The 26,543-nt window shown below is 38.4% G+C and overlaps 1 protein-coding gene across 2 annotated transcripts in view; it reads left to right on the top strand.

Moving 5' to 3' along the window:
- TRAPPC9 (trafficking protein particle complex 9) overlaps positions 1–26,543 on the top strand; it is a 1,018,418-nt gene that overhangs the window by 530,116 nt on the left and 461,759 nt on the right. For both annotated transcript variants that reach the window (XM_036742028.1, XM_036742029.1), the window contains one exon: positions 4,959–5,069. In XM_036742028.1, coding sequence (XP_036597923.1) covers positions 4,959–5,069 — 111 coding nt within the window. The remainder of the gene's footprint in view (positions 1–4,958; positions 5,070–26,543) is intronic.

The raw sequence follows: 26,543 nt of genomic DNA on the forward strand, positions 1-26,543 counted from the left end.
AATAGGGTACTCACCTGCTTCCCTGGAAAAGAGCTCATGTTTGTAATAGATTTGTAAAATGGATTTTCCAAGAATACCTTGTGGCGTATTAATGATGTGCTGCCTACAAAGTGGCTCCAACTGTATGCTCAGTATTCTTGGACAAGAACCTCTTCTTTAGTAAATCAGTTGGCAAAGTATGGAAGAAAATGGAGTATTACAGAAATAGGGTAAGAGAATAGAGTGCTAGATTTGAGGTCAGGGGCTCTGGATTCAGGTCTCAATTCTGATACATACTAACTTTTTTGAACTTATTGTTTTCTAATACTGTTGCAGTTTCATGGCGTGTTGTGGCAGCACTGTCTCAAAGAATTCAGTCAGACCACCTCTAATCCAAGTACAGGCATTTATTGAGGATTGAAGCCCCTCGGAAGCTAGCTAGGTTCCAAGAGCAACCAGCAACTTAGCAAGACAACACAGGCAAATTTATAGTGTAATGATGCTGATTATGCAGCAGAAATTATGAATATTAAAATAGTAGGAGGGGCTTGTTAAGGGGTTAGGTAATGGGATCCCTTCTGTGTTTCAGTGGTCAAACAGTCTAGTCATGCTGCTTTCTGTTTGGCTAGCTTTTGTGGTCCTGTCTGGTCAAGATGGATAGTTAGATATTGTGGTCCTACTTTTTTGGCTTTCTACAATTTGGCTTCTGGTTTCGTTCAACTGAAACTTCTCTCCAAAGTTACTCTCTTAATTGCCAAATAAAATAGGCTTTTCTCAGTCTTCATCCTTATTGACCTCTCTGTAGCCTTTGTCATCATTAGTCATTCTCTTCTCTACAGGCTTTCAGGACACTACTCTCTCCTTGTTCCTCATTCCTGTCTGATCATTCCTTATTCTGCTTTGCTGGAACTTTATCCAAATCATGCCTGCGACCAATGGGTGTCGTACAGGACTCTCTACTGGGTTCTCTTTTCCTTCTATCCTGTTTCACTTGGTGATCTAATCAGTTTTTATGGATTCACCTGTCATCTCTAAATTGAAATCTTCAGATCTACTTATCTAACTCTAAGCTCTCTATTTACTTCCAGTCTCAGATCTCCAGTTGCTTACTTAACATCTTGAACTGGATGTTCTATAGACATCATAAAGTCAACAATGTTCAAATTGCCAACTTCTATACTACTGTTGAGAGCACCACTATCCTCCCATTTTTCCAGGCTTATAACCTAGGTGTCATCCTCAATGCCTCATTATCTCTCACTCTTCCACCTCCAATGTCCAATCTGTTACCAAGACCCATTGATTTCACCTTTGCAATATCTCTTAGATACGTGCCCTTTCTGTCCTCTGACACTATGACCACCCTTGTTAAGGTCCCCATCATCTTACATCTCTACATAGCAATAGCCTGCTGGTTGGTCTGCCTGCCACAAGTCTCTCCCCACTGCAGTGTCAGCCACTCAGCTGATCTATCTAAAGCACAGATCTGACCATGTCACTTCCCTAGTCAGTAAACTTCACCAATTCCCTATCATCTCCAGAAACAAATATTCAATCCTGTTTTATTTAAAGCTCTTACTAACCTGGCACCTTTGTGTATTTCCAAACTTGGTTCACTTTACTCCTTTCCACGTACTCTGGTCCAGTGACACTGACTTCCTTGCTATCCCTTGAACATGATATTCCATTGTTTGGCTCTGGGTGTTTTTTTCTGGCTGCTTCCCCACCCACCACCCCCACCTCCCATGCATGAAACGCTCCCTCCTCATCTCTGCCTTCTCTGACTCCCTTCATGTCCAAGGGAAAATCTTATCTTCTACAAGAAATCTTTGCTGATCCCTCTTAATTTTAGTGCCTTCCCTCTGTCGATTATTTCCAATTCAACCTGTATGTATTTAGCTTGTTCATAGGTGGTTGCTTGCATGTTGTCTCCCTCATTATATTTTGAGTTACTCAAGGTTGGGGATTGTTTTTTACCTTTCCCTTTCCCCAGTACTTAACACAATTCTTGGCACATTTTGTTGTTCTTCAGTCATTTCAGTTGGGTCTTACTCTTGGTGACCCCATTTTGTAGTTTTCTTGGCAAAGATACTGAAGTGGTTTGCCCTTTCCTTTTCCAGCTCATTTTTACAGATGAGGAACTGAGGCAAACAGGGTTAAGTGGCTTGCCCAGGGTCACACTGCTAGTAAGTGTCTGAGGCCAGATTTGAATTCATGAAGACGAATCTTCCCGATTCCAAGCCCAGGGCTCTATTCACTGTACCACCTAGCCTATTTAGCACATAATTGACTGTGCTAATTGTGGGTTTCCTCAAGGTTCTATCCTAGATCCTCTTTTTTTCTCTCTTCTCCACCCCCCCCATCATAAGCTCATCATCTTCCACAGTTTCATTTATCATCCCTATATAGTCCTAATGTTTCTGCCAACCTCTTGTTGTTCATCTCTAACTGCTTATTAAAATTTTGAATTGGATGTCTTATAGATATCTTAAACTCAGTATTTCCAAAACTGAATTAATTTTCTTCCCTCCTTTACACTTTCCCCCTCTTTCCAACTTTCATATTACCATCAAGGGTAACCTCAATTTATGAGTCACTCAAGTTCTCACCCTAGGCATCATCCTCAGCTCCCCACTCTCATACAACATATTCAGTCGTCATGTTCTGTACTTTCTACCTTAATAACATTTCTTAAATATACCCCTTTCTTTCCTCTGACACTGCCACCACATTAGTTCAGACCTTTGTCACCTCATCCTGAACTGTTTGCTAGTTAATCTTCCCACCTCCAGTCTCTTCCCACTCTAGTCTGTCCACCACTCAGATTACTTAAATTGATCTTCTTAAGATGCAGGTCTATGAATCCCTATTTCCTGTAGGATCGATGAAAAATGAAATTGTTTGGCTTTGAGAGTGCTTAATAACCTAGTTTCTTTGTGTATTTCCAATGTATTTCCAATCTTTTTACATCTGGTACAGTGACACTGATCTCTTTTGCTGTTCCTCAAATGCAGTTCTCCACTTCTCAGCTAAAGTCCCACCTTCTGCAAGACTTCCTTTCCTGATTCTCCTTGGTCTAATCTCTGTCATCTGAGATGATCTCAGTTTATCCTCTCTATAGCTCATGTATATCATAATTGTTTGTGAATCTCCCCCCCCCCCACCCCAAACAGACACATTAAATTGTGAACTCCTTGAGAGGAAGGACTGTTTTTTGTCTTTCTTTATTTCTCCAGCACTTAGCGCAATGCCTGGCACATAGCATGTGCTTAATAAATGCTTGTTTCCTCACTGATTGACTAAACTCCATAGAAGGAAAGTGTCTTGCCAAAAGTTATGTGCCTCCTAAGTGGAAGAAAGTGAGGAATTGACCCTATCTCTTTTGACTTAAAGTCTTGCGTTTTTTGCAGTTATGCTACCTCCTAGAAAGCTGTTCACAGTGGAAATAGAATGCTTCTTCCTCTATGCAGAACAATTGACTTCTCACCTTGACTTAATAACTGTGGAAATCTGAAAATGGCTTAAATTTCTATTTCTAATCTTTGCTATATTTTGCTGAAATGACAAGGTATATTGTCTCTCCTATATCATCAGCGAGGATGTTTATCTATTCATAGATCTTTTTTCACCTAGTTCTTTTGGACATTGGTATTCTCAAGGCTGTTTATACTTCTTAGGCTAGAGTTTGTCTAAAGGTGACCAAGATTGTAAGAGGACTGGAAACTGCCATTCATAGAATCACAAAATCAGAACCTCAAAGGCCATCTAGTTTATCTCTTAGCTATGAAGTGATCTCTTCCCAGCCTCACTAGAAGTGGTTAATAAACCACAAGGATCAACTAATGGAATTTGAGGGGTTGAGTCTAGAAAAGGAAAGAATTAGGAGAGACTCGATAATTTTCTTAAGCACCTTGAGAGTTATGTGGAAAAGTGATTAGCTTGGCTTTGTTTGGCCTCAAAGAGCAGAATCAGGAATAGTGGGTGTAATTTATATAGAAATCAATTTTGGCTTGATCACATGAAGAAGGGCCCCTAACAATTAGGGCTACTCCAAGATATGGTGCTTTCTTAGTCACTGGAAGTATTTTAAGTAGAGCTTGGATGACTGGTTATTTGGGATATTGTATTAGGAACTCTTGTTTATGTAGATATTCTCACCTGGCTGCACCATGCTGGGACTTTGTCTGACTTCTTCACTATGTCTCTGCTTTGGGTACCTTTCCCTACTTTCCTCAACAGCTTTTTTAAAAAATTCTTTTTTAAAAAAAATATATTTATTTTTAGTTTTCAACTTTTACTTCTGTAAGTTTTAATTTTTCTCCACTTCTCTCCCCTCCCCGAGACAGTGTGCAATTCAATATAGGCTCTACATATACATTCTTATTAAACATATTTTCACATTAGTCATGTTCTATAGAAGAATTAGAACAAATGGGAGTAACCATGAGAAAGGAAAAACAAAAAAAAAAAACAAAAAAAGAGGGCAAATAGTATGCTTTGATATGCATTCAGATTCTATATTTCTTTCTCTGGATGTGGATGGCATTTTCTGTCATGAGCCTTTTGGAATTGTTTTAGGTCCTTGCATTGCTGAGAAGAGTTGAGTCTATCAAAGTCAGTCATTGCACAATGTGGCTGTTACTGTGTACAGTGTTCTCCTGGTTCTGCTCACTTCACTCAGCATCAGTTCATAGAAGCCTTTCCAGGATTTTCTGAAGTTCTGTGATTCTGCTTAATGGTTTAGCCTGGTATTAGCTTGGCAGAATTCACTTTATATCCAACATTTAAAAATTAAATTTATGGTCTGCAAATGTCCCTGAATAGAAGCAAGTCTTCTTGGGGGAAGAGGAGGCAGGTAAGAATTAGAGGCCAAGGGAAGAAAAATGGCTTAAAAAGTTAAGAACTTTTCAGTTTCTTCTTTGAGAGTGAAAGTTGAATATGATTTTTTTTAATAGTGGGTCTGTATTTTTTCCACCCAGTACCCGTCAATGCCATCTGCTTCTGGATGTATTCAACTCCACAGAGCATGAGCTAACTATTAGTGCTAAGAACAATGAAGAGCTTATTCTACATGCTGGGGAATGTCAAAGGTAAGTGCTTATACACATTAATGAACTTATTACTTTCTTTGGTATCATAGCACTGCCAAGGATTCAGGCGTTTAATAGTCTCATAAATTTTGTGGGACACTGGTGGTGGTATCCATCTTAGTCATTAGGGTCTAGAAGAATTTCCAGAAACCATGGCTCCTTTGTGCCAGGGAAAGGGGTTTGTTTCATCAAGTGGCAGGCTTTCCTGTACCTGGGCACTCTTGTATCCTAAGCAGCTCTCCCTTGGTGATACAGCTGCTGTGAGTCTCCATGCCAACTGCTTCCTCAAACCTGGATGGACATCACTGGTAGCACCTGCCAGCTACCATTTTCACCAAGAAATGCAGAAGCGTGAAGAGTTAAAAAAAAAAAAATCTTTTTTCAAATCCTGTATTGGTTCAACCTAAAAGTGTCTAGAGTACCAAATCAAGTTTACAGCATTGATTCATAAATTTGAAAAGTCTGTTCAGTGTCTGTTTGAATGAAAGCACTACACAGGGGAAAATGTAGATGACAGTGATAGCACAGTCTGTTCTCACACAGCCTCTCAATTTGAGGCCTGACACTCTACCTGACATTGGAGGGGCCAGGTTCTCTGCATATGTCTAGGATTTCCTGGATTGCTTTTCTCTTCTATGTCTGTAATTGCCAGATTTGGGGAAGGATTCTTTGATTATTGTTCAGGGTCAAGGTGATTCTGACACAAGGATGGGTAGAATACTAAATGGTTACATAGCTAGGATAGCAATCATCTTTGGTAGGCTATGAGCTCATCATTGACTTAATGGAAAGGATTTGCCAGTCTTTAAAAAGATTGGCTGGTCTACAGGTCATGAAAACATCATTGATGCCTAAGGTTCCTTGAGGACATGAAGATGGTTATCCTCTCCTCTCTACTCTTATGTGGTCTTCTTACAGAGTATGTTTTGGAAAGCTCCGTGTTACCCCAATAATCATTGACCATGGGAATAGCCTTACAGAGAAAAAATTGGAGATGAACCATAGTTCATATAAAAAGGACACCTTTTGGCTAGATAAATAAGTGCCATTATAGTGTCGTACCATGCCATATGCTCAGGTGAGCCAGTAGTCTTGATCATGGAAAGCATGAGAGACAGTGTTTAAGGCTTCAATTTGTGTCTTCTGTCTCCCTGCTAGACTCAATCTAATATGTTTTGAAGAGTGTTACTTTTAGTGGAGAATCATGGGTGGCATTCATAAATGAGAAATGGGTGACTCTGATCAAAGGTGATATGACAAGGAAGGCCATGGAGCCTAGTATTTTATTTCAGAAACAGGTAGGTGGCTTCAATGAAGGAGGAGGAGGGAAGGAATTAAGCTTTCACCAGATCCACATCATGTCCTTGAAATGAGGGGCAGGTCTATGGTGAAATCTATCATCACCATATCTCAGGAATTGCAGGGGGTTGTAGCAAGTGTGCTGGTATCCCCAGAGTCATTGGCCTATAGACATAACTGAATATTCTGAATATGTTGGCAAATGTTGGGTGGGCTTTATATGCAGCCTCTCAAAGTCTATGCATCTGAGTAGATCAAGATGAGGGTAGAAATAAATTGGTGCTACAGATAATTGAATTTGTTTTCACATCTGGTGTTTTTTAGGTTCAACAAACATTTCAAACATCTTGGGATGTTTCTGAACTATCAGCAAAAAAAGTGAAGCAATGAAGAAATGCTAATAATCTGAAAAAAATTTAGGAACCCACTGTACATACATCTCTCATTGATGTAGAGCTTTCCTATTTTGATACAGCTTTAACCTTATACACACCCATAGTGCCTCCGTGCCAGACTCTTGTGTGATAGAGACATTTTGCTCTCTCCAATGATCATTTGTGCAACCTGTCAAAAAGCTGTTGTTGTTGTTGTTCGTGCTACAGAACGGTTCAGATCAATTCAGCCTGCATGGTGGAGTCTCTAGAGCACACCAATTTGTTTTTAGCATGTTTTGAAATCTTGAGTCCATAAATCTCTGAACAAATTTAAGGTTATTATTTTTTTTACATGAAAGAGATTACTCCTGTCTTTATGAAGACCATGCCAGGTCAAGAAGGCTTGTCTTCCACTCTCCTCCTCCCTGAATTCAGATCACATTATATATTTCTCCCAAATATTTGATCTGGTGAATATTTCTAGTCCAACTGGCCATCAGGTTAGGTATTAAGTTCGTTGGACACTTATCTCAAATGATGATGGCCTCAAGTGACCTTATTTTTTCTACTTTTCTCAGCAGAAATCATTGTGAGCAAGTAAAGGGCTGTACCATTACCTTTTGAGAAATCTTTTGCAAAAAATTATTTAAAGGTAATATCTTTCATCTTGATTAGTGAATTGATGTGGTTAGACAGATGTGGTGCTCTTATAACTGGGTTAGTTGCACAATTGTGTAGTGATTAATGCCTTGGAGAAAGAGCTATGATTTAGGTTCTGGCAGGTGGCTGTGCCTAGATGTGTTATACTTCAAGAAATGTCTTCTAGTAGTTTTGGGAGCACAGTTGGGAGTACAAGTACCACATTGTTCCTGAGTTCCTGCCCCTAGTTATTTAGTTATTTCAAGTCTTGACATAAATTCTGGGCCTGGTTCCCCAAGTTTCACAGATTTCCTCCTGGTGCAAACTGAGCTGCAGTTATGCAGCCTGAAAGAATGCTAGGGTAGCTGTTACAAATTCAGGCACAACCAGAGGTGAGATGTTATGTGGTTATGTTGCTAGATGAGTGTGGTCAGTTGGGTATCTATGTTTACTTAGCACCTAGAATAGTGTCTTGCAAAGAATAAGTGTATAATAATTTTCGTTCAAAAATAAAAAGCCAGTCTCTTCCCCTGCCCATTCCCTTACCTGACCAACTGACGTCATCTGATGATCTCTTGTCCCCATTGGTGTGAAAAGGTCCAGGGTTTAGCAGTTACATATTGAAAGGAGTTTTTCAATTTCTCTTGGAAAAACTTCTTTATTATTTAATAAAAGGTTGTTTGCCATGAAGAAATTAAGGGAGCTACAGTCTAATCAGGTAGATGGGATGATATGAAGGCCTCCTTGACTGTGAGTTGTCTCAGGAGAAGAGATCCATAAATGATTTGCATGTGGCTCTAAACATTGGGATATCTTCTCTCCTCTTGGTAAAAGGATTTCATGAGCTCCCTGTGCCTCCCAGGAGGACAGCAGACTCTATCACCTTTTGGAGACATTTGCACATTTCCCAAAAGATTCCAAAAACTCTTGGACTTTAGACATTTCTACAGAAGTTGGCTCCACTTGTTACTGAAGCATTTCAGATTCTGGGGTACTTTGGAGGGCACTAAGCAGTCAACATGTGGTGGAGGAAAGAATATGTTTGGCCTGTATATCAAAACAATAAAATTAGATTCCTAGCCCTTAGGAGGAGATACATCTGGCTCTTGCTGAGCCATTCCCTCCCATATAGACATGTAGTCTCACCTTCTTGGGCTAAGATTTCACAAAATTCAAGTATGTTCAAGGCTTACTCCCCTGTGCTTCTTCAGCTTATCGTACTGTATCTGGGAAGCTACTACTTGGAAGCAAGTTGGAGAGACTCCATCATCCAGAGAGGGGATGGTCAGAAGTTGCTGGGCTCAGGCCCTTTTGATGACTTTCAATACTCTTTGTAGTATCATACCTTCTGATCCTTAAAGGGATGGTCCATAGTAATACATAGTAACTATACTCACATAACTTCTACATGTAGGCATGTAGACAAGTCACTCTCTTGGTTTCCCCATTCGTAACATGGAAACTGCAGTATATGTTGCATTTATCTCTTCTGGTTGTTAAAGGGAAGGTGCTTTAAGGCACTTTATAATTGTGACTTTATTAATATAAATAATAATAAGCCATTTCATTCATGGCCTCAAGGAAATAAGTCTCAGCCATTAATAGATATATTCTGTTATTCGTTTAAGATTCATAATATCTCCTTTCATAAGTATTGGAGGCCATTTACAGATTAAAACAGTGAGAAATGGGACAATTCCATGGGGGTTCAGGCTAAGTGGATGCTTTCTGCCAGTAGAACTTATCAGATTTTAACAATTGAGTTCCAAGTTCCCTAACACTTGTTCTCCTTGAGCTGCAGGATAATTTTAAGAATATATTTATGTAACTTTGAGGTTTACTAAGGCCTTAACTAATAAAGCTTTCCCATAATAATTGCATAGGAGAGGTACTTTTGTTTTGTACAGACCTGTGATTTAACTGATATGTCATACATCTTCCTCTCCAAACTCCATCTACCAAGGCAGATCTGCAGTTGCTCTGCACCTTAGAGTCTTAGAAAGTTTCCTAATGACTTGAGAGGTTAAGTGACTAGCATAGGATCACCCACCTAGTACATCTCAAAGCCAAGATTTGAATCTACATATCCTGTCCACAAATCCAGTGTTCTTAAAACTATTGACATACTACTTCAAAAGAAAGATTTTTCATTCAGAATTCAAATCCATATTCATCTCTACAGTATCTAGGAAGTAAAGGTCAAATTGGGGCAGCTAGGCGCCACAATGGATAGAGCACCAGGCCTGAAGTCAGGAATTCAAATTCAGCCTCAGACACTTACTAGCTATATGACCCTAAGCAAGTCACTTTGCCCTGCTTGCCTCAGTTTCCTCATCTGTAACTAGCTGCACTCTAGTATCTTTGCCAAGAAAACCCCAAAAGGGGTCACGAAGAGGTGAACATGTCTGAAATGACTGAACAGCACCATAAGGTAGCACAATGGATTGAGTGCCAGGCCTAGAGCCAAGAAGACTCATCTTCCTCCATTCAAATCTGGCCTCAGTGCTAGCTTTGTGTCTCTGGGCAAGCCATTTAACTCCATTTGCTTAAGTTTCCTTATCTGTGAAATAATCTGGAGAAGGAAATAATAAACCACTCCAGTATCTTTGCCAAGAAAAATCCTAATGGGGTTGGGTCACAAAGAGTTGGATAAGACTGAACAAAAAGTTCAAATGAATAGATATGCTTTGACTATTCTATGCAAATTAAGAACTCTACTATAGCTGAGGCAGAGCTGATGGAGGAGAGGAAATAAGCACCATCTGCCCACCTACAATGACTCAAATAGAGTTTGGTATGGAGAGGATCCTCAAATGATGCCTGGAAATTAGCTGCAGATTTCAAATAACCCGGCCGTCCATTATTAGGAACAGCCATTCATGTGGAGTTGTACAGAAGACCGTATGCTTTATAAAATGAAAGAAAAATGCATGTCATAATGGAAAGAGTTTTACATTTGAGGGTCAAGACCGTGGGCATTTTACTTCATCTCTCTAATTCTCAGTTTCAATAAATGAATTCAATCAATAAGAATAACAATAAAATTTACAAAGTGCTTCCTACATATATTATTTCATTTGATTCCCCACAACAACCCTGGTGCCATTATGATTTCCATTTTACAGAAAAAGAAAATAAATGTGAGAGAAGCCAAGTGACTTACTCAGGGTCCCACAGCTAATAATTGAGGCATCATTTGAATTCAGATCTTTCTGACTTCAAGTTTGGTGCTCCTGCCTCTATGTTGCCCAAATACTTCAAGATAAAAATACTTGTGATACCAACCTCAAACATTTATTGTGATGATCAAATAAGATAATGTAGGTAAAACACTTTTTTAACCTTTAAAGTGCTTACATATAAGTTAGCTGAAGACCTCAAGGAGCAAGACTTTATAAACTGATAGGAAATGTAACTATTGCTTCCAACTGGGGAAAGAACTGTGTCATCTGTGTCCCCAGGAGAGCACAGCTTCACTTTACAATGAGGACAATAATACGTACACTACTGTCCTGAAGGTTTGCTGGGAGTAAAGTATTTTGCAGGTTTAAAGTTAGTGAAATGGGAGCCATTATTCAGGTTTTTTTTTTCCTCCAACCTCCCTGACTCATTGTTGCAAACATAATTCCTAGGCAAAGGTGTTTGATGTTAATGAGGTTTGTTTTTTTTAATAACATTGAAACAGTATGTCATAGAAAGTAACTTTAACCTTCACTGATTTTTCTTTAAAGGTCCTTTGCAAAACAATGACTCATTTCTCAGCCTGTGACTTTCTGTAAGATCCTGTTAGACAATTGTTGCTTTGGTTCTTTGATCAAGGACCATCACTTTATTTCATTTCTGGCAAATCTAATGAGTGAAACAAGGCGTAGAGCCTTTCAATTTACCTATGCTACCTACTGGCCACAAAGCTAAAAATAAAGTTCTTCCTGCCCTTGCTGTCTTGAGGTTAAGCATTTCTTCTCATGAAATTCATTTTTTTACCCAAGTTAAGGAGCAAGTGGTGCAGTGGCTTTTTAAGGGAGAGAGGACCAGATTTACAACTCAGATGATCTGGATTTAACTCCCAGCTCTAACAATTACTAGCTGTGTAACTGTGGAGAATAAGCCACTTCATTCATGTTGCTCTTCATTTTTTTCCCCCTATGGGGGACATATACCTGTCCTATCTACCTTATAGGAGAGTTCTGAGGAAAATTCGGCAAGCCAAAAAATCACTATCTGAATACAGCTGCTGTTTTATGTTAATAAATGGGCAAGTACTTATTAAGCTGTGTGCCATGACACCATTGTAGGTCCTGAGATACAGATATCAAGAATATTCTAATTGAGGAAATAACAAGTACGTATAAAAATACATACAGCATAAATGTAAAGTTGATAAATATAAATATGTATAGTATAGTTAAAGACAAGGAAGTTTGGGAGAGAGGGCACTAATGTTTGGGGAAATCACTGAAAGGCTTCATATAGAAGATACCACCTGAGCTGCTTCATAAAGAAAGAGAGGATTCCTCTCTGGCAGGCAGAGGTCTAAAGACATATGTGGGATGGCCAATGCAAAGGCCTGAGATGGGAGATGGAGTGTTGTGTGTGAGGAATAGAAACAAGGCCAGTTTGGCTGGATCACCAAGTATAGGAGCCTCATGTATAATGAAGATGGAAAGATGAGTTTGGGCAAGGCTGTATAGGGTATAAAAGCTAAGCAGAACAGTTTATAGTTTATCATGGATACATCAGGAAGACCCTGAATTTGTTTGAATAGGTGGTCACATGGTTAGACCTTTTTTTTATTTTTTGAGGAAAATTACTTTGTAAACAGTGTGTATGTAGCATGTTCTGTGATAGAGAGGGTGTTGAGGGCAAGGTCAATCATAGGAAAATGTTTTAATAATCAAGGTAATAGGTAATGAGGATCTAAATTAAGGGAGTAGCTGTAAAAATGAAGAGGAGTGGAATGCAAAAGATGTTGTTAAATTCAAAATAGCAAGATTTGGTAACTGATTAGATGTGTTGGATGAGAAAGAATGAGGAGTCCAGGGTATTGTCTACCTTATGAACCTGGAAGAATGGTTGTGTTCTCGACAGAAATAGGGAAGTTTGAAAGAAGGGAGTGTTTAGTGGGAGAAATGAATTCAGTTTGGAACACGCTAAGTTTGAGATGTCTTCAGGTCATCCAGTTTGAAATGTCTGATAGGCAATTGGTGATACTCTACAGAGCCCTGGGGGGACTGAGATTGGATACATGTATCTGGGAGTCATCTGCAGGGAAATAATAGTTAAATTCATGGTAGCTTATGAGGTTACTGAGAGAGAGAAAAAGTGTAGATGGAGAAGAAAAGAAGGCCTAGGATAGAACCTTACAGAAAACCCACTGGTAGGGGGACTTAATGTGGACTATGGTCCAAAAAGAAGACTGAGAAAGATCAGTCAGACATGTAGGCAGTGAACCAGGACATAATAATGTCACAAAAATTCAGAGAGGCCAGAGTATCCTATAGGAAGAAGTGGTTAGAAGTGTCAAATGAAGCAGATAGATCAAGAAGGACTATAACTGCGAAAGAAAAAAAACAACTAGATCTTTGATGCCTTTGAAGAGAGCAATTTCGTTTAAATTTCATTTGAGGTTAGAAGCAAAAATGCGAAGCATAGAGAATTGAGTAAAAGAGAGGAAGGGGAGGTAGTGATCATAGATAGATTTTTCTTTTTTCAAAAAACTAATTAATTTATAGCATTCAACATTCACTTTTATATGATTTTGAGTTCTAAATTTTCTTCCTTCCTTCCTCCCCTCCCCTCCCTTCTCCCCAAGATAGCATGCAATCTGATTTAGTCTATACATGTACAATCATATTAAACATATTTTCACATTAGTTGTGATGTAAATAATTAGAACTAATGGGAGGAGCCACAAGAAAAAAGAAACAAAACAAAACAACAAAAGAAAAGGAGAGCAAATAGTATGCTTCCATCTGCATTCAGACTCCAAAGTTCTTTCTCTGGATTTGGATAGCATTTTCTGTCTTGATTCTTTTGGAGTTGTCTTAGATCCTTGCTTTGCTAAGAAGACCTAAGTCTATCAAAGTCAGTCATAGCACAATGTGGTTGTTACTATGTGCAATGTTCTCCTGATTCTGCTCACTTCACTCAGCATCAGTTCATATAAGTCTTTCCAGGGTTTTCTGAATTCTACCAGTTCATCATTTCTTATGGAACAATAGTATTGCATTACATTTATATAACACAACTTGTTCAGACATTTCCCAACTCTCTTCAATTTCCAATTCTTTACCACCACAAAAAGAGCTACTATAAATATTTTTGTTACATGCGAGTTGTTTCCCCTTTTTTATGATCTCTTTGGGATACAGACCTAGTGGTGGTATTACTGGGTCAAAGGGTATGCAGAGCTTTATAGGCCTTTTGATATAGTTTCAAATTGTTCTACAGAATGGTTGGTTCATAACTACACCAGCAATACATTAGTGTTCCAATTTTCCCACATCTCCAACATTTATCATTTTCCTGTTGTGTCATGTTAGCCAATCTCATAGGTGTGATGTGGTACCTAAGAGTTTTTTTGATTTGCATTTCTCTAATCAATAGTGATTGAGAGCATTTTTTTTCATTTGATTATAGATAGCTTTAATTTCTTCCTCTGAGAAGTGCCTGTTTATATCCTTTGATCATTTTTCAATTGGGGAATGACTTGTGTACTTATAAATTTGACTGAATTCTCTATATATTTTAGAAATGAGGCCTTTATCAGAAGCATTGGGTGTAAAAATTATTTACAAGCTTTCTGCTGCCCTTCTAATCTTGGTTGCATTGGCTTTGTTTCTGCAAAAACTTTTTAATTTAATGTAATCAAAATTATCTGTTTTGCATTTTATAACGTTCTCTATTTCTTGTTTGGTCATAAATTCCTCCCTTCTCCATAGATCTGACAGATAAACTATTCTGTGCTCTCCTAATTTGCTTATAGTATCACCCTTTATGTCTAAATTGTGTACCCATTTTGACTTTATATTGTTATATAGTGTGCGATGCTGGTCTATGCTTAGTTTCTGCCATACTATTTTCCAGTTTTCCCAGGAGTTTTTATCAAATGGTGGGTTCTTATCCCAGAAACTGGCATCTTTGAGTTTATCAAATAGTAGATTACTGTAATCATTGACTATTGTGTCTTGTGTGCCTAACCTATTCCACTGTTCCACCACTCTATGTCTTAGCCAGTACCAAATAGTTCTGATGATTGCTGCTTTATAATACAGTTTCAGATCTGGTATGGCTAGGCCACAGAGCTAGTTTTTTCAAGGAGTCTGGCTGAGAAAGAGAAGAGAGACATAGAATGGCAGCAGGAGAGGCTAGGGTCTTGTCAAGTTTTTTTAAGGATGGGGAGACGGACCTTCTTGCAGTAGAGAAAGAATCAACTGATAGGGAGGGTATGAATATTTGAGAGAGAGGAGATGATTGAGGATGCAATCAGTTGCAGAAGAAGGGAGGGAGGTTATCAAGTGAACTTAGAGGGGAATTGACCTTAGCAAGGAGAAGCACCACCTCTTTATCAGAGATTGGGGAAAAGGAGGAGAGTGTGGAGATGATATCATTGGGATTCTGAGATGAAGAGAACTGGAGAAACTCATGTTGAATGACCTGAATGATTTCAATAAAGAGGCAAGTCTTCTTAGAGGAGATGAGTAAAGAGGGAAGGAGGAGGTGTGGGAGGCTAGAAGATGGAAGAGACATTTTGTAGTATCCTGTGTTGAGAGTGAGCTAGTGAATCAATTGAGGAGAAATAAAAGGACTGAAGATGAAGGTGAGGTCTCCCTCTAAAAGTATCTGATAGCACTTTCTTGCATCTCTCCTTTGTATTTATTTCATTTTTCTTCTGTAACACAGTTATTCATATGTGTGGTTTTCTCCATGATTAGATTTTAAGATTCTTGAGAACAGGACTTGTGTCATGTATCTTTGGATCTCTATAACCAAGCACAATAGATACTAGGAATGCTTGTTGAATGTGTGAATCACAGAGCCTCTTTTTTGTCATCATAGTTCTTTCTTTTGTGTTGTTGCTGTTGTCCTCGTGTGGGATTAAATGTCAAGAAAGCCTAGTGCTCTATATACTTATCTCTTTTCAAAAGAGATTTTTCATTTAAATTATATTTCATAAGTGATACTTCATGAGTGATCTCTCTCCCCTTTCCTCCTCTTTTCATACACTAAGATGTCATGGAATCATTTCAGAAATATTTTCCTTTTTTCCTTCCAATCTGAAGTGGAATGTTATCATTCTATAGAGTTGAGAGACTCTTTGGTAGTCGTTAATGAGTATAGTATCAATGAAAGGAGATAGTACAGTAACCATCAATAGCTACTCAATCTGTATGTCTGAGTAATTACATGAGGTGGCTTTGTATGATTGAAACAGTGCTAGATTAGTAGTTGGAAAACCCAGGTCCAGATCCTGGCTCATATACCGTGTTGGGCATATTTATGATTCTAGGCAAGTAAATAATTTCCCTTGTCTAGACCTCAGTTTCCTCATCTGTATGTAAAATGAGGGAGTTATGTACAAGATTGATCTCCATGGGACGCTTTAATTCTTATATCCTCTATTCAAAAATTCCTTCTAGCACTAGTATTTTATGATCCTATGGTTTTAATTAGACATTTAATTTACAGTTTTTAAAGATGGCCAAGTACAGCAGCAGGAGTTTCTAAAAGAAGTTGTATGAACTATCTTAAAAAAATACAACATAATGCCAATAGTATTTGCTTTAATTTATTGAAAAACTTAGATATGGTAATTATTGTTTCTTCTATGATTATCAAACTGTAAAAATTAAATTTCCCAACTGTTATATGAATAAATAATTTTGTAATATATAGTAATAGATAGTGTCCCATTACATGGCTTGAAATTTCCAGTTCACTTCAACTTATCTGTTAGTGATTCTGCATTAACATTCTGCACACAACATGTCTGGCATTGAAGGATTCCAAACATTGTCATCAGTAGAAAGATTTATTTATATGATGATCTGAATATATCAGCCCTGTCATTCATCTTGGTGGTGCATCCAGATGAATTATGGAAAGCTCTCAGGCAAGTGGGACAAATGATGATTCCTTGAAAAGAAATCTGATAGGCTAGAGCTAGCTGCCTTCTTAAGTCTTGAAATCATCTTTGACTCCTCCTGCTCCCTTCTTTCCTATATCAGCTTGGTTGTGGTGGCTTGTTGAGGGTACCACTGGGCAGATATTCTATTTAACACTTTCTTTGAAAGACTGTGCTTGCTGCCACCCTACAGAGTGCTGAATTCAGAGTTAGGAGAGACCTGAGTTTAAATCCTGACTTTTATACACACTAGCTCTCACTATGGCCAAATCTCTTAACCTCTGTGTACCTCAGTTTCCTTATCTGCTAAATGAAGTATTCAGATTATTTGCCTTCTGAGGTACTTTCCAACTCTGAATTTATGACTCCATAGGTCACTTAATCTCCCTAAGCCTCTAATTAATTTCTTAAGTGGGGATAAAAATACTTCTAATACTTCACTTAAAGGCTTATTAAGAAGAATGAAAGAGATAAGATATGTAAATTACCTCACACATAGTAGGCACATGAAATAGCACATCTTACAGAAGTAGTTACTCATATAATAAATTGAATTAATTTAAATTCTATTTCTTAATTAAAATTGACAGCATTTAACAATCAATCAGAGGGAGAGGTAAGGAAGAAGGTAAGGCATTAAAGATGATTGCTACATTATGAGTCTCTGTGACTGGGATGATGGTGGTCTCACTGAGTCAGAGAAGGAAGGAGAATTTTAGAACAATATTTCTGGAAGCATACCTCAGAGCAGGGCTGTCCAAAATACAGCCCGTGGCCCACATGTGGCCCACAGTGCGATTTTATGTGGCCCACCTGTGGGTTTTAATTTTCATGAGCAAAAAACCAAAATAATAATTTGCATGGAATGTGTATTTGATTTTTTAATTCCATCACTAATAAATAATCTCATTGATGTTAATTTTCTTTGGTGTTTTTAAGCAGTATTACGGATGGAACATATCTCATGGAATTTTCAATCCATCTGTGGGGTGCATTCAGTCTGTGTGATGCAGACTAATCAGTATGCACCTACCTTTTTACTGTTGTGTTGTCGCTTTGTTGTTTTGTGTTTGCTTTCATTCTTCCAGCCTTCACCTGTCATATTGATGATGCGTTCCCCCACTTTCTATTAGTGTACTGTATTTTTTATTCTGGGTGTGGCCCTCAAATAATTATTTTATTTTAATGAGGCCCTAAGATAACCTAAGGTTGGACAGCCCTGCCGTAGTGCACTGAGCCGAACCAGATTAAGATGTAGCTGGGAAATTTCTAACAAAATAAATAAAAACATAATATAAGTCAATATACAGATCCCAGCAATCTGTTTCTATTTGACTTTGAGAACATCAGAAATCCTTTCAGAAAGATAATATGAGTGTTACTCCCTGGAGATTATGTCGTTTTGAGTTCTCAAGGTCAATTGCATAGATAGTAAGTATTCTATCTGGGATTTGAACTCAGGTCTCTTGACTCCAAATCCAGTATATTGAATCACAGAATGTTAGAAGTGGAAATGATCCATAGGCATCATTCAGTCCAAAAGTTCTTAACCTTAATGAACTTGTTTAAAAAAAGATTTTGGTAAGTATATTTGAATATGATTGATTTCCTTCATAATCCTATGCATTTCAATTTGTTCATTAAAAAGTGTTGTTCTGAGAAGTCACCTATGGACCACAAGATGCCAAAGGGGTCTGTGACACACAAAAAAATTAAGAATCCATGATTCAATCCAACTTCTTCATTTTACATATGAGGAAATTATGGCAGAGTAAAGGAAGCAAGGCAGTGTGGTGTGGTGTAAATAGCACTGTATTTCAAATCAAAGAACCTGGCTTCAAATCCCAGCCCTTCTCCTTATCCTTAGGGTGATGTTTGGTAATTAACTTCTTTGGGCCTCAGTTTCCTTTTCAGGAAAGTCTGGGGGCTGCATCAGATAGCTGCTAAGGTCCCTTCCTATTCTAAATAGAATTATAATTTTGAAGAGTCTCAGCTTATACTTGGGTCTGGATATCTTGCTTTACAGAATCAAAGGAGTTTAGATTTGGAAATAACCTTAAAAGAAAAAATCCAAATTGTATCTGAATAAGAGTCCTTTCTACATCATCCCTTCCTAGTGATCGTCTTGTCTCTACTTGAAGACCTCCTTGGATGGAGAACCTACCCCAATGCTTAGGAAGGTTTCTCCCCTTATACACAATGTATTTTCTGTTACACCAAATTACTTTCAGCAAGTATGCTCTGGCTTGCTCTCCCAGAACCAGGCTGCTGTATCCGTTCTCAGGTTTGAGGGCAAGGTACCCTTGGGGGTTTGAATTTCTCTCCTTTAATACTGTCAGCTCAAGTCTCCCACTGACTATATTGCCCCCATTGTTAGTTGCCAGTGACTTGACCACCCTAGTTCCATTTAACCACTTAATATCATTTACACTTTATGAAGGGATATTTACTGTGAAGTTATAGCAAGAACAAAAGTACAAACATTTTCCTGTAATATCTTGGTGGCACACCATTCCCTGTATCTGAAACAAGTGGCCTTACTCTTAGCAGAATTCCTACATAATGTTGACCCCTCCAAGTTGAAGTCATAATGTGGCATGACTGATGAGGCAATCCTTGTCACACAGCTGCCCTGTGATGGGTCCTGAAGATCACTCCCAAGGTCACTTCTTGTTCCTTATAGCATCATTGCTAAGCTGGCTACAAAAACCTGGGCACAGGATATCAGGACAACACTTTCTCTTCACCTAAAACTTAACCACAAGCACTCAAGTCAGGCAAAAAACTCAGGCCAATATTCACAATGCTACCTGGTGCCTTTGGTGGGGAGGCCTCCCTTCTCACAGCATTATCTCTCACCAGATGCCATTTATTAAGGAGTCCAAAAGATCTGCCGAAATTGTAGCCAAGGAGAAAATAGCCTTTGAGACTAGGGCAAGGCTGACTTAGGCCTTTTTGAAGACACTTCCACTTCCAGTTATGCAGCCAGGCAGCAAAGGCTTGTCCTAACTGTATGGTTTTAGCAAACTAGAACCAGGCACAAAAGGTATACTTTTACTCTGCAGTTTCCCTAAGGCATTTCCATTCAGGGAAGAAGGTTCCTTTGCCTGTCTGTGTAGGGAGATACTATAGGAGGCCAGACTAACATTATATTAAGATTATTTTTCCATTGAAATAGTACCTCTTCTATTTTTGAAGTCTTTTTGTTTCACACAGCTTAGATGTTATGAATATTTAGTATGGTGATATCTATTAAAAACCATCGTTCTTAAATTGTTATGGATCAGTGTTCTGCTTAGGCAATTTTTTTTTGGCAACAGTTCTTTCTGTGATGATGTTCCAGTCCTAGTACAGTTTATTTTTTTTAATTCTCAAGATATTTTGAGGTCTCTTTTTGTAGCACAGTGACTTATTTTTTACTTTATCAAATATCGTGAGTTTCTGCTGTATAATTCTATCCAGCAAGTTGTATTTTGCCAGGTTAATCTGTAAATACTAAATTTGGGGAAGTGTGTTGCAAAGTTTCTACTATGTCCTTGTATAATCAGGATTGATCACTGAGTCTAGGTTCCTTAAGGAAAATCCATTTATAATTTCTGATGATAATGACCTGGTCTTGAATTGCCTTTCTAATCTCCATGTCCATAGTAAAAACCATAGGACTCAAGCTATTTGTTTGACGCTTCTTTGGAAACATTATTTGTTGATGACATCAATGTAGAAGCTTTTGATTGTACCATTGGATCTTGGCCACTCTTTTTTCAGGTATATTAGACAAATCCATTGGCTTGTATCTATTGTTAAACTTTACTGTTGTTGGATGAAGTGATGCCTCCTCATTCCAAAAGTGTTTCTGTAAGTTTTTGACCTGGTTATCAGGTGCTCTGAGAATGCTATCAATTCTCTTCCTCCTTTTTGGTAAGGAAGTATTAATCTTTCTGTAGTTAGTTGCCTTAGGGTGATGAACCCTGTGTTTCATCAGTATTATATAGATTTTTGTTAGGACACTTCCCAAATCCATCATGGTCCTATTTAAAATTATACATTCAAACTAATCTTTCATTGTTGTTAATTGTTTTAAAAGTGTTGTTCCCATTGAATTTTAATTACAGGTGCCAATAAGTCTCTAAATGGATTCAGGCACAGCTTGTTCCTTTACATTTTACATTGGCTGTGTCTGGAGAAGGTCAGGGTATGTTGGTCAGCATCACTTTTCTCTTGGTTCACAATCTCCATATTCAAGCTCAAAGCCTTCAGTCTCTGTCTTTCCTTGACATGTCAACAGTTTTATAACATTAAAATCAAATTACAATTGGATATCATTTGTGAAAGATTCCACAAGATGAAAGGACTGTTTAGATGGTGTGCATGTATATCTATATGAAGATATTTAGCTTGCTATCTCCCATTTACATCAAGTAGTTAATTAGATGTTTAGTTTGACTCCTCCTTCATCTTGGGAGCCATATTTACTTCTTATTTAGAGAAATGATAATACTTACAAAGCTGGGGAGAACCATACAGGTTTAAAGTATCTTCTTGAAAAATGCTAAATATTAAATCACTTGCTCCTGACATTCTTGTGTTGGTGGCATTTTTAAAATAAAGAAGTATTCCACATATACATTAAATACCCTTGTGTTCTTACTTTATTTGGTTCCATTTCATGTGTTTACAGTATTTAATTAAGTCATGGGTACTGAATTGAGTCGGGACTTTGTGATAACAATAGCTAAAATTAATGTAGCTTTTAAAAGATAGATTAATACCTTTAAATATATATTATATATAATACATATATATGTGTATGTGTGTGTGTGTGTGTGTAACAACAACAATAGCTAGCATTTGTATAGTGCTTACTATGTGCCAAGCACTGTGCTAAACACTTTACAATTATTATCTCATTTGATCCTCACAATAACCTTGGGAGATAGGCATTGTTCTATGTAAGGTGGATTTTTGTTATTCTTTTTTAAAGAATAGTTACCAGGATCCATGGCCATAACAATCTACTGGTTCCTAGGCTCATGGCTTGTAAAAATCTCTACCATGCTTGTGCATCATAGTATAGTCTTAAGATAATGTAATCATTTGAATTAAGCTGGTAAATACCTACTGCACATGTGCTATGCTGAATCACCATGACATTGCTAAAGTTAATGTAAACTTGTGAAGCTGTCGTTGGCAAGATACCTTCTTTGTGTGCTTCTCTATATATCACATAAGCACTGGATAGTAAGTGGGGAATTGGAACCCATGAAGGAATGTGACAATGTAATGCTGTGCTTGTCTGTAAGAGTGTTATATGATTTGATCAGACAAGACTCTGGTGTTGCAACAATTCGGTTAGCAGCAGCTGTGGGGGTGAAAAACCAACACAAGCCCAACAACAAGAACACTTCAAGCACAGGTTCTTTTGATCTTCTTTACTAAGGAAAGTAATGTTAAGGGGTTAACAATCTTATTTCAATCCAACATACAAATATCATTCACTTAGTTCAGGGGAAAAAGCCAGCACCCTGAACTTCAGAGCAAATACAAACAAATTACACACATCAACAGACCAACCAGATACAATTCACAGTCACCAAGAAACTATCAACATCTGAATTCAGCCAGGTCCTGCGCCTCCAGGAGTGAGAGCCTCTCGCAAATAGCTCTGTTCTTGCTTTTTATACAACCTTTAGCCATCATCAAACGTCATCTGAGCTACCAGAACTCAGGCTCCTAGTATTGGCTCAGGTCTTAGCAACTCCCCTTAGGACCCTGGGGGCTTCACGCCCACATAGGCTTTAAGCACCTAGTAGATAGGGGTTTGGGCCTGGGGCTTTGCACCTAGTAAGGCTCAATCAAAGACACTTAATTAATCATTTTAAAACAGTAAGAAAGTCCCACCTAAGGAGCCTGCTGACTTTGAAAAACCCAGATGTTGGTGCTTCTCTCTCTGGTAACTATGTAATGCCTTAGACAGACAGCTAGAAGCTTATCTGCTTATTTGTGTCATTTTTCTCTGTTTGTATAATTTCTGCTTGTAATTTCTGTATGTATTTGCTCTGAGGTTCAGGGTGCTGCCTTTTTCCCCTGAACTAGGTGAATAATATATGTATGTTTAATTAAAGTGAGATTGTAAACCCTTTAAAGTTGCTTTCCTTAGAAAAGCAGATCAAAGAACCTGTGCTAGGAGCCCTTCTGTGTGCTGCTGTTATTAGCCTTACATAACCACAGTAGCAGCAAGTAGCATTGTTGTTACAACTGTGAACACATAATAGCTGAAGAGGCTGTTCAGGCATAGGTGAATCTGACTCTGAAATTTGGGGCCTCTAGGTACCTCTTGTATTTCTTTCTTTAGTGCATGTAATAAAACAGTAATCCTAAAACATATGCTAACTTCAGAGTATATATACATATTCTTCAGGGTCAGAGGGCATCACAACCATGTGACTCAAACCCATGTGACCTAAGCCAGACTCCCTATTCAATCAAAGACTCTTGATTGAAACAAAGGCAAGACTCAATGGCACTTGATTGCCTTAGTGCTGAGAAGCACTCCAAAACAAAAGACAACAAAAAGTCCCACTTTGCTTGCCATTACAACAGTTCACCATTTTGCTTTTAGTGAGGAGAGAGGCATTAATCCTTTTTCTTCTTCCCTCCAGGGATAGTTTCAAATAATGCTGACACCATATTCAAAGAGAGGAGAAGTTTTAAAATTTTTTTTTGTTCCTTAGGCAATGATATATTGTTATCTTGTAAGTTATTATTTTTATTAATATTCTATCCCTTTTATATTTATTGAGAAGTGAGCTGGGATCCATAAGATGATATTTTATTTTCTATTTTAATCCACTAATCCTTTTTATGCAATTTTTAAAAAGCAAATATGTTTTGCTGTTTGAGATTTGGAGAATGATTAGACTATATCTTGTATGATCTCAGCCTTAAATCAGCACTCAAGTCAGATAATTATGGCTTGTTGTTCTTAACAGCTGCCCAGGGAGAAAAATGTGGGGAGTACTGGTACCATTGAATGGATATCAGAGGCACAGCAGATCTTTGGAATTACATGAAACACTCCAAGACATAATGGTGCTCGAACATTAGAGTAATAAATTAGTGTTTGTTGCTATTTGGGGGTTGGGGTGCAGAGGTCAAGCTTGTTTTTGGACAAGCCAAGAAACTAATGCTGAGATCCCTTCATGTTCAGGATGGGTTCATTCACAACCGAGGCAGCTTCAGATGCCTAGGATATCCTAAAATTTTAAGTTGGAAGATAACTTAGTGATTGTGTAGTCTAACTATCTTATTGAGTAGAGGAGAAAAAGCAAGGCTCTGAGAGATTAAAAGTTCAACAGGAATTTTTAATTACTCGGAGTAATATCCCATTCTCTCCTGACAGATGAGAAAATAGAGGCTCAGAGAAGTTAGTGACTTTCCACCTAACTGTTGACTTCCACCTAACTGTTGCAGATGCTGCAGTCTTATCATAGATTTTCATTTTGCGAGATCATAGATTTCATTCTGGAAAGGAACGTAAAGGTTATTTAATCCAACCCTATTAATTTTATAGTTGAATAAATTGAGACCAATAGAGGTCAAGTTAATTCTCAAGGGCACATTAGGCAGCTAAATGGTGTAGGAGAGAGAGAGTGCTGGACTTGGAATAATGAAGTCTTAGGTTCAAATCCCACCTCCAACACTTAATAGCTGTATCAGTTACCACACGGGGTAGTTGTGAGAATTAAATTTATGATTACAATATCACATTCATATAGTACTTTAAGGTTTACAAAATATATTCCTCACAACAATGTTATGAGGAAGATAATTCAGGTATTAAAGATTTCGTTTTAAAGTTGAAGAAACTGCAGTTGCTTTTTTAAGATCATATAGCTAGTCACTGTCACATCATGATTCGAGCTAAGGTGTTCTATAAACACTTTACAAATATGGACATGGATGAAGTGCTTTAACATGTACTCTTTGGTCACTTTCAAGGAAGAGGAATACACCTCTTGAGGCAGTGATTTCTCTATTGGGACAGTTCTCCTTGTTAAGAAGTTTTTCTTGACATCATACCTAAAGTTGTCTTTTTGTACCTTCTCCCTTTTCCTTCTGATTCTGTCCTCTTGTTGTAAATCTTGTGCTTCCTCCATGTATAGTTGGAGCATGATACTCAGTTTTGCTGGGTAGGTGATTCAAATTTTCTATTTAGCTCTGATCTTTTCACTGAGAAAGCTCGAAATTCCTCTATTTTGTTGAAAATCCAAATTTTGCCTTGGAGCATGATACTCAGTTTTGCTGGGTAGGTGATTCTTGGTTTTAATCCTAGTTCCATTGACCTCCAGAATATCATATTCCAAGCCCTTCAGTCCCTTAATGTAGAAGCTGCTAGATCTTGTGTTATTCTGATTGGGTTTCCACAATACTCGAATGGTTTCTTTCTGGCTGCTTGCAGTATTTTCTCCTTGACCCTGGAGCTCTGGAATTTGGCGACATTATTCCTAGGAGTTTTCTTTTTGGGATCTATTTGAGGAGGCGATTGATGGATTCTTTCAATTTCTATTTTACCCTCTGGCTCTAGAATATCAGGGCAGTTCTCCTTGATAACTTCTTGAAAGATGATATCTAGGCTCTTTTTTTGCTCATGGCTTTCAGGTAGTCCAATAATTTTTAAATTCTCTCTCCTGGATCTATTTTCCAGGTCAGTGGTTTTTCCCAATGAGATATTTCACATTATCTTCCATTTTTTCATTCCTTTGGTTCTGTTTTAGAATATCTTGATTTCTTATAAAGTCACTAGCTTCCACTTGCTCCAATCTAATTTTTAAGGTAGTATTTTCTTCAGTGGTCTTTTGGACCTCCTTTTCCATTTGGCTAATTCTGCCTTTCAAGGCATTCTTCTCTTCATTGGCTTTTTGGAGCTCTTTTGCCATTTGAGTTAGTCTATTTTTTAAGGTGTTATTTTCTTCAGTATTTTTTGGGTCTCCTTTAGCTAGTCATTGATTTGTTTTTCATGGTTTTCTCACATCACTCTCATTTCTCTTCCCAATTTTTCCTCTACTTCTCTAACTTGCTTTTCCAAATCCTTTTTGAGCTCTTCCATGGCCTGAGACCAGTTCATGTTTTTCTTGGAGGCTTTTGATGTAGGCTCTTTGACTTTGTTGACTTCTTCTGGCTGTATGTTTTGATCTGCTTTGTCACCAGAGAAAGATTCCAAAGTCTGAGACTGAATATGAGTGTGTTTTTGCTGCCTGTCCATGTTCCCAGCCAACTTACTTGACCCTTGAGTTTTTTGTCAGGGTATGACTGCTTGTAAAGAGTACTTTCTTCCAAGCTTGAGGGGCTGTGCTGTTGTCTTCAGAGCTATTTCTACACAGCCAGCTCTGCCACACCAGCACTACTTCTCCCCCAAGAACTGTTAACCCAGACTGGACTCAGATCTAAGCTGGCTCTGCACTCCTGCTCAGTGGCACTCCGCCACTTATTTTCTCCCACCAGGTGAGCCTGAGGCCAGAAACAACTGCGGCTGTAGCTCTGTAAGTCTCAGAGCTGCATCACCTCCGCTGCCCCTGGGGTGGTGGCCGAACCGTGAACTCCTTTCACTCTGTCCCAGCAGCTTTTCCCACTAACCTTTTCTGTTGTCTTTGGTGTTTGTGGGTTGAGAAGTCTGGTAACTGCCACAGCTTACTGATTCAGGGTGGTAGGGCTTGTTCCGTCCGGCTCCTCGTCTGGTTGGTCCAGGTGTGGCTCATGCTGGGCTCTGCTCTGCCCCCAATTCCGTGTGATAGACCTTACTCTGTGACCTTCCAGGCAGTCCTGGGCTGGAGCCCTGCTTCTCTCTGCTATTCCGTGGGTTCTGCAGTTCTAGAATTTGGCCAGAGCCATTTTTTATAGGTGTTTGGAGGGATCTGGGGGGGAGCTCACACAAGTCCCTGCTTTCCAGCTGCCATCTTGGCTCCTCCTCCCCCTGCCCAAGTCTAATATGTAAATATTCAAAAGCAGCTATACCAGATAGAGAATAATTCCATTGGTTGA

Source organism: Trichosurus vulpecula, chromosome 1 (assembly GCF_011100635.1).
Source record: "Trichosurus vulpecula isolate mTriVul1 chromosome 1, mTriVul1.pri, whole genome shotgun sequence".
Classification (NCBI taxonomy): domain Eukaryota; kingdom Metazoa; phylum Chordata; class Mammalia; order Diprotodontia; family Phalangeridae; genus Trichosurus; species Trichosurus vulpecula.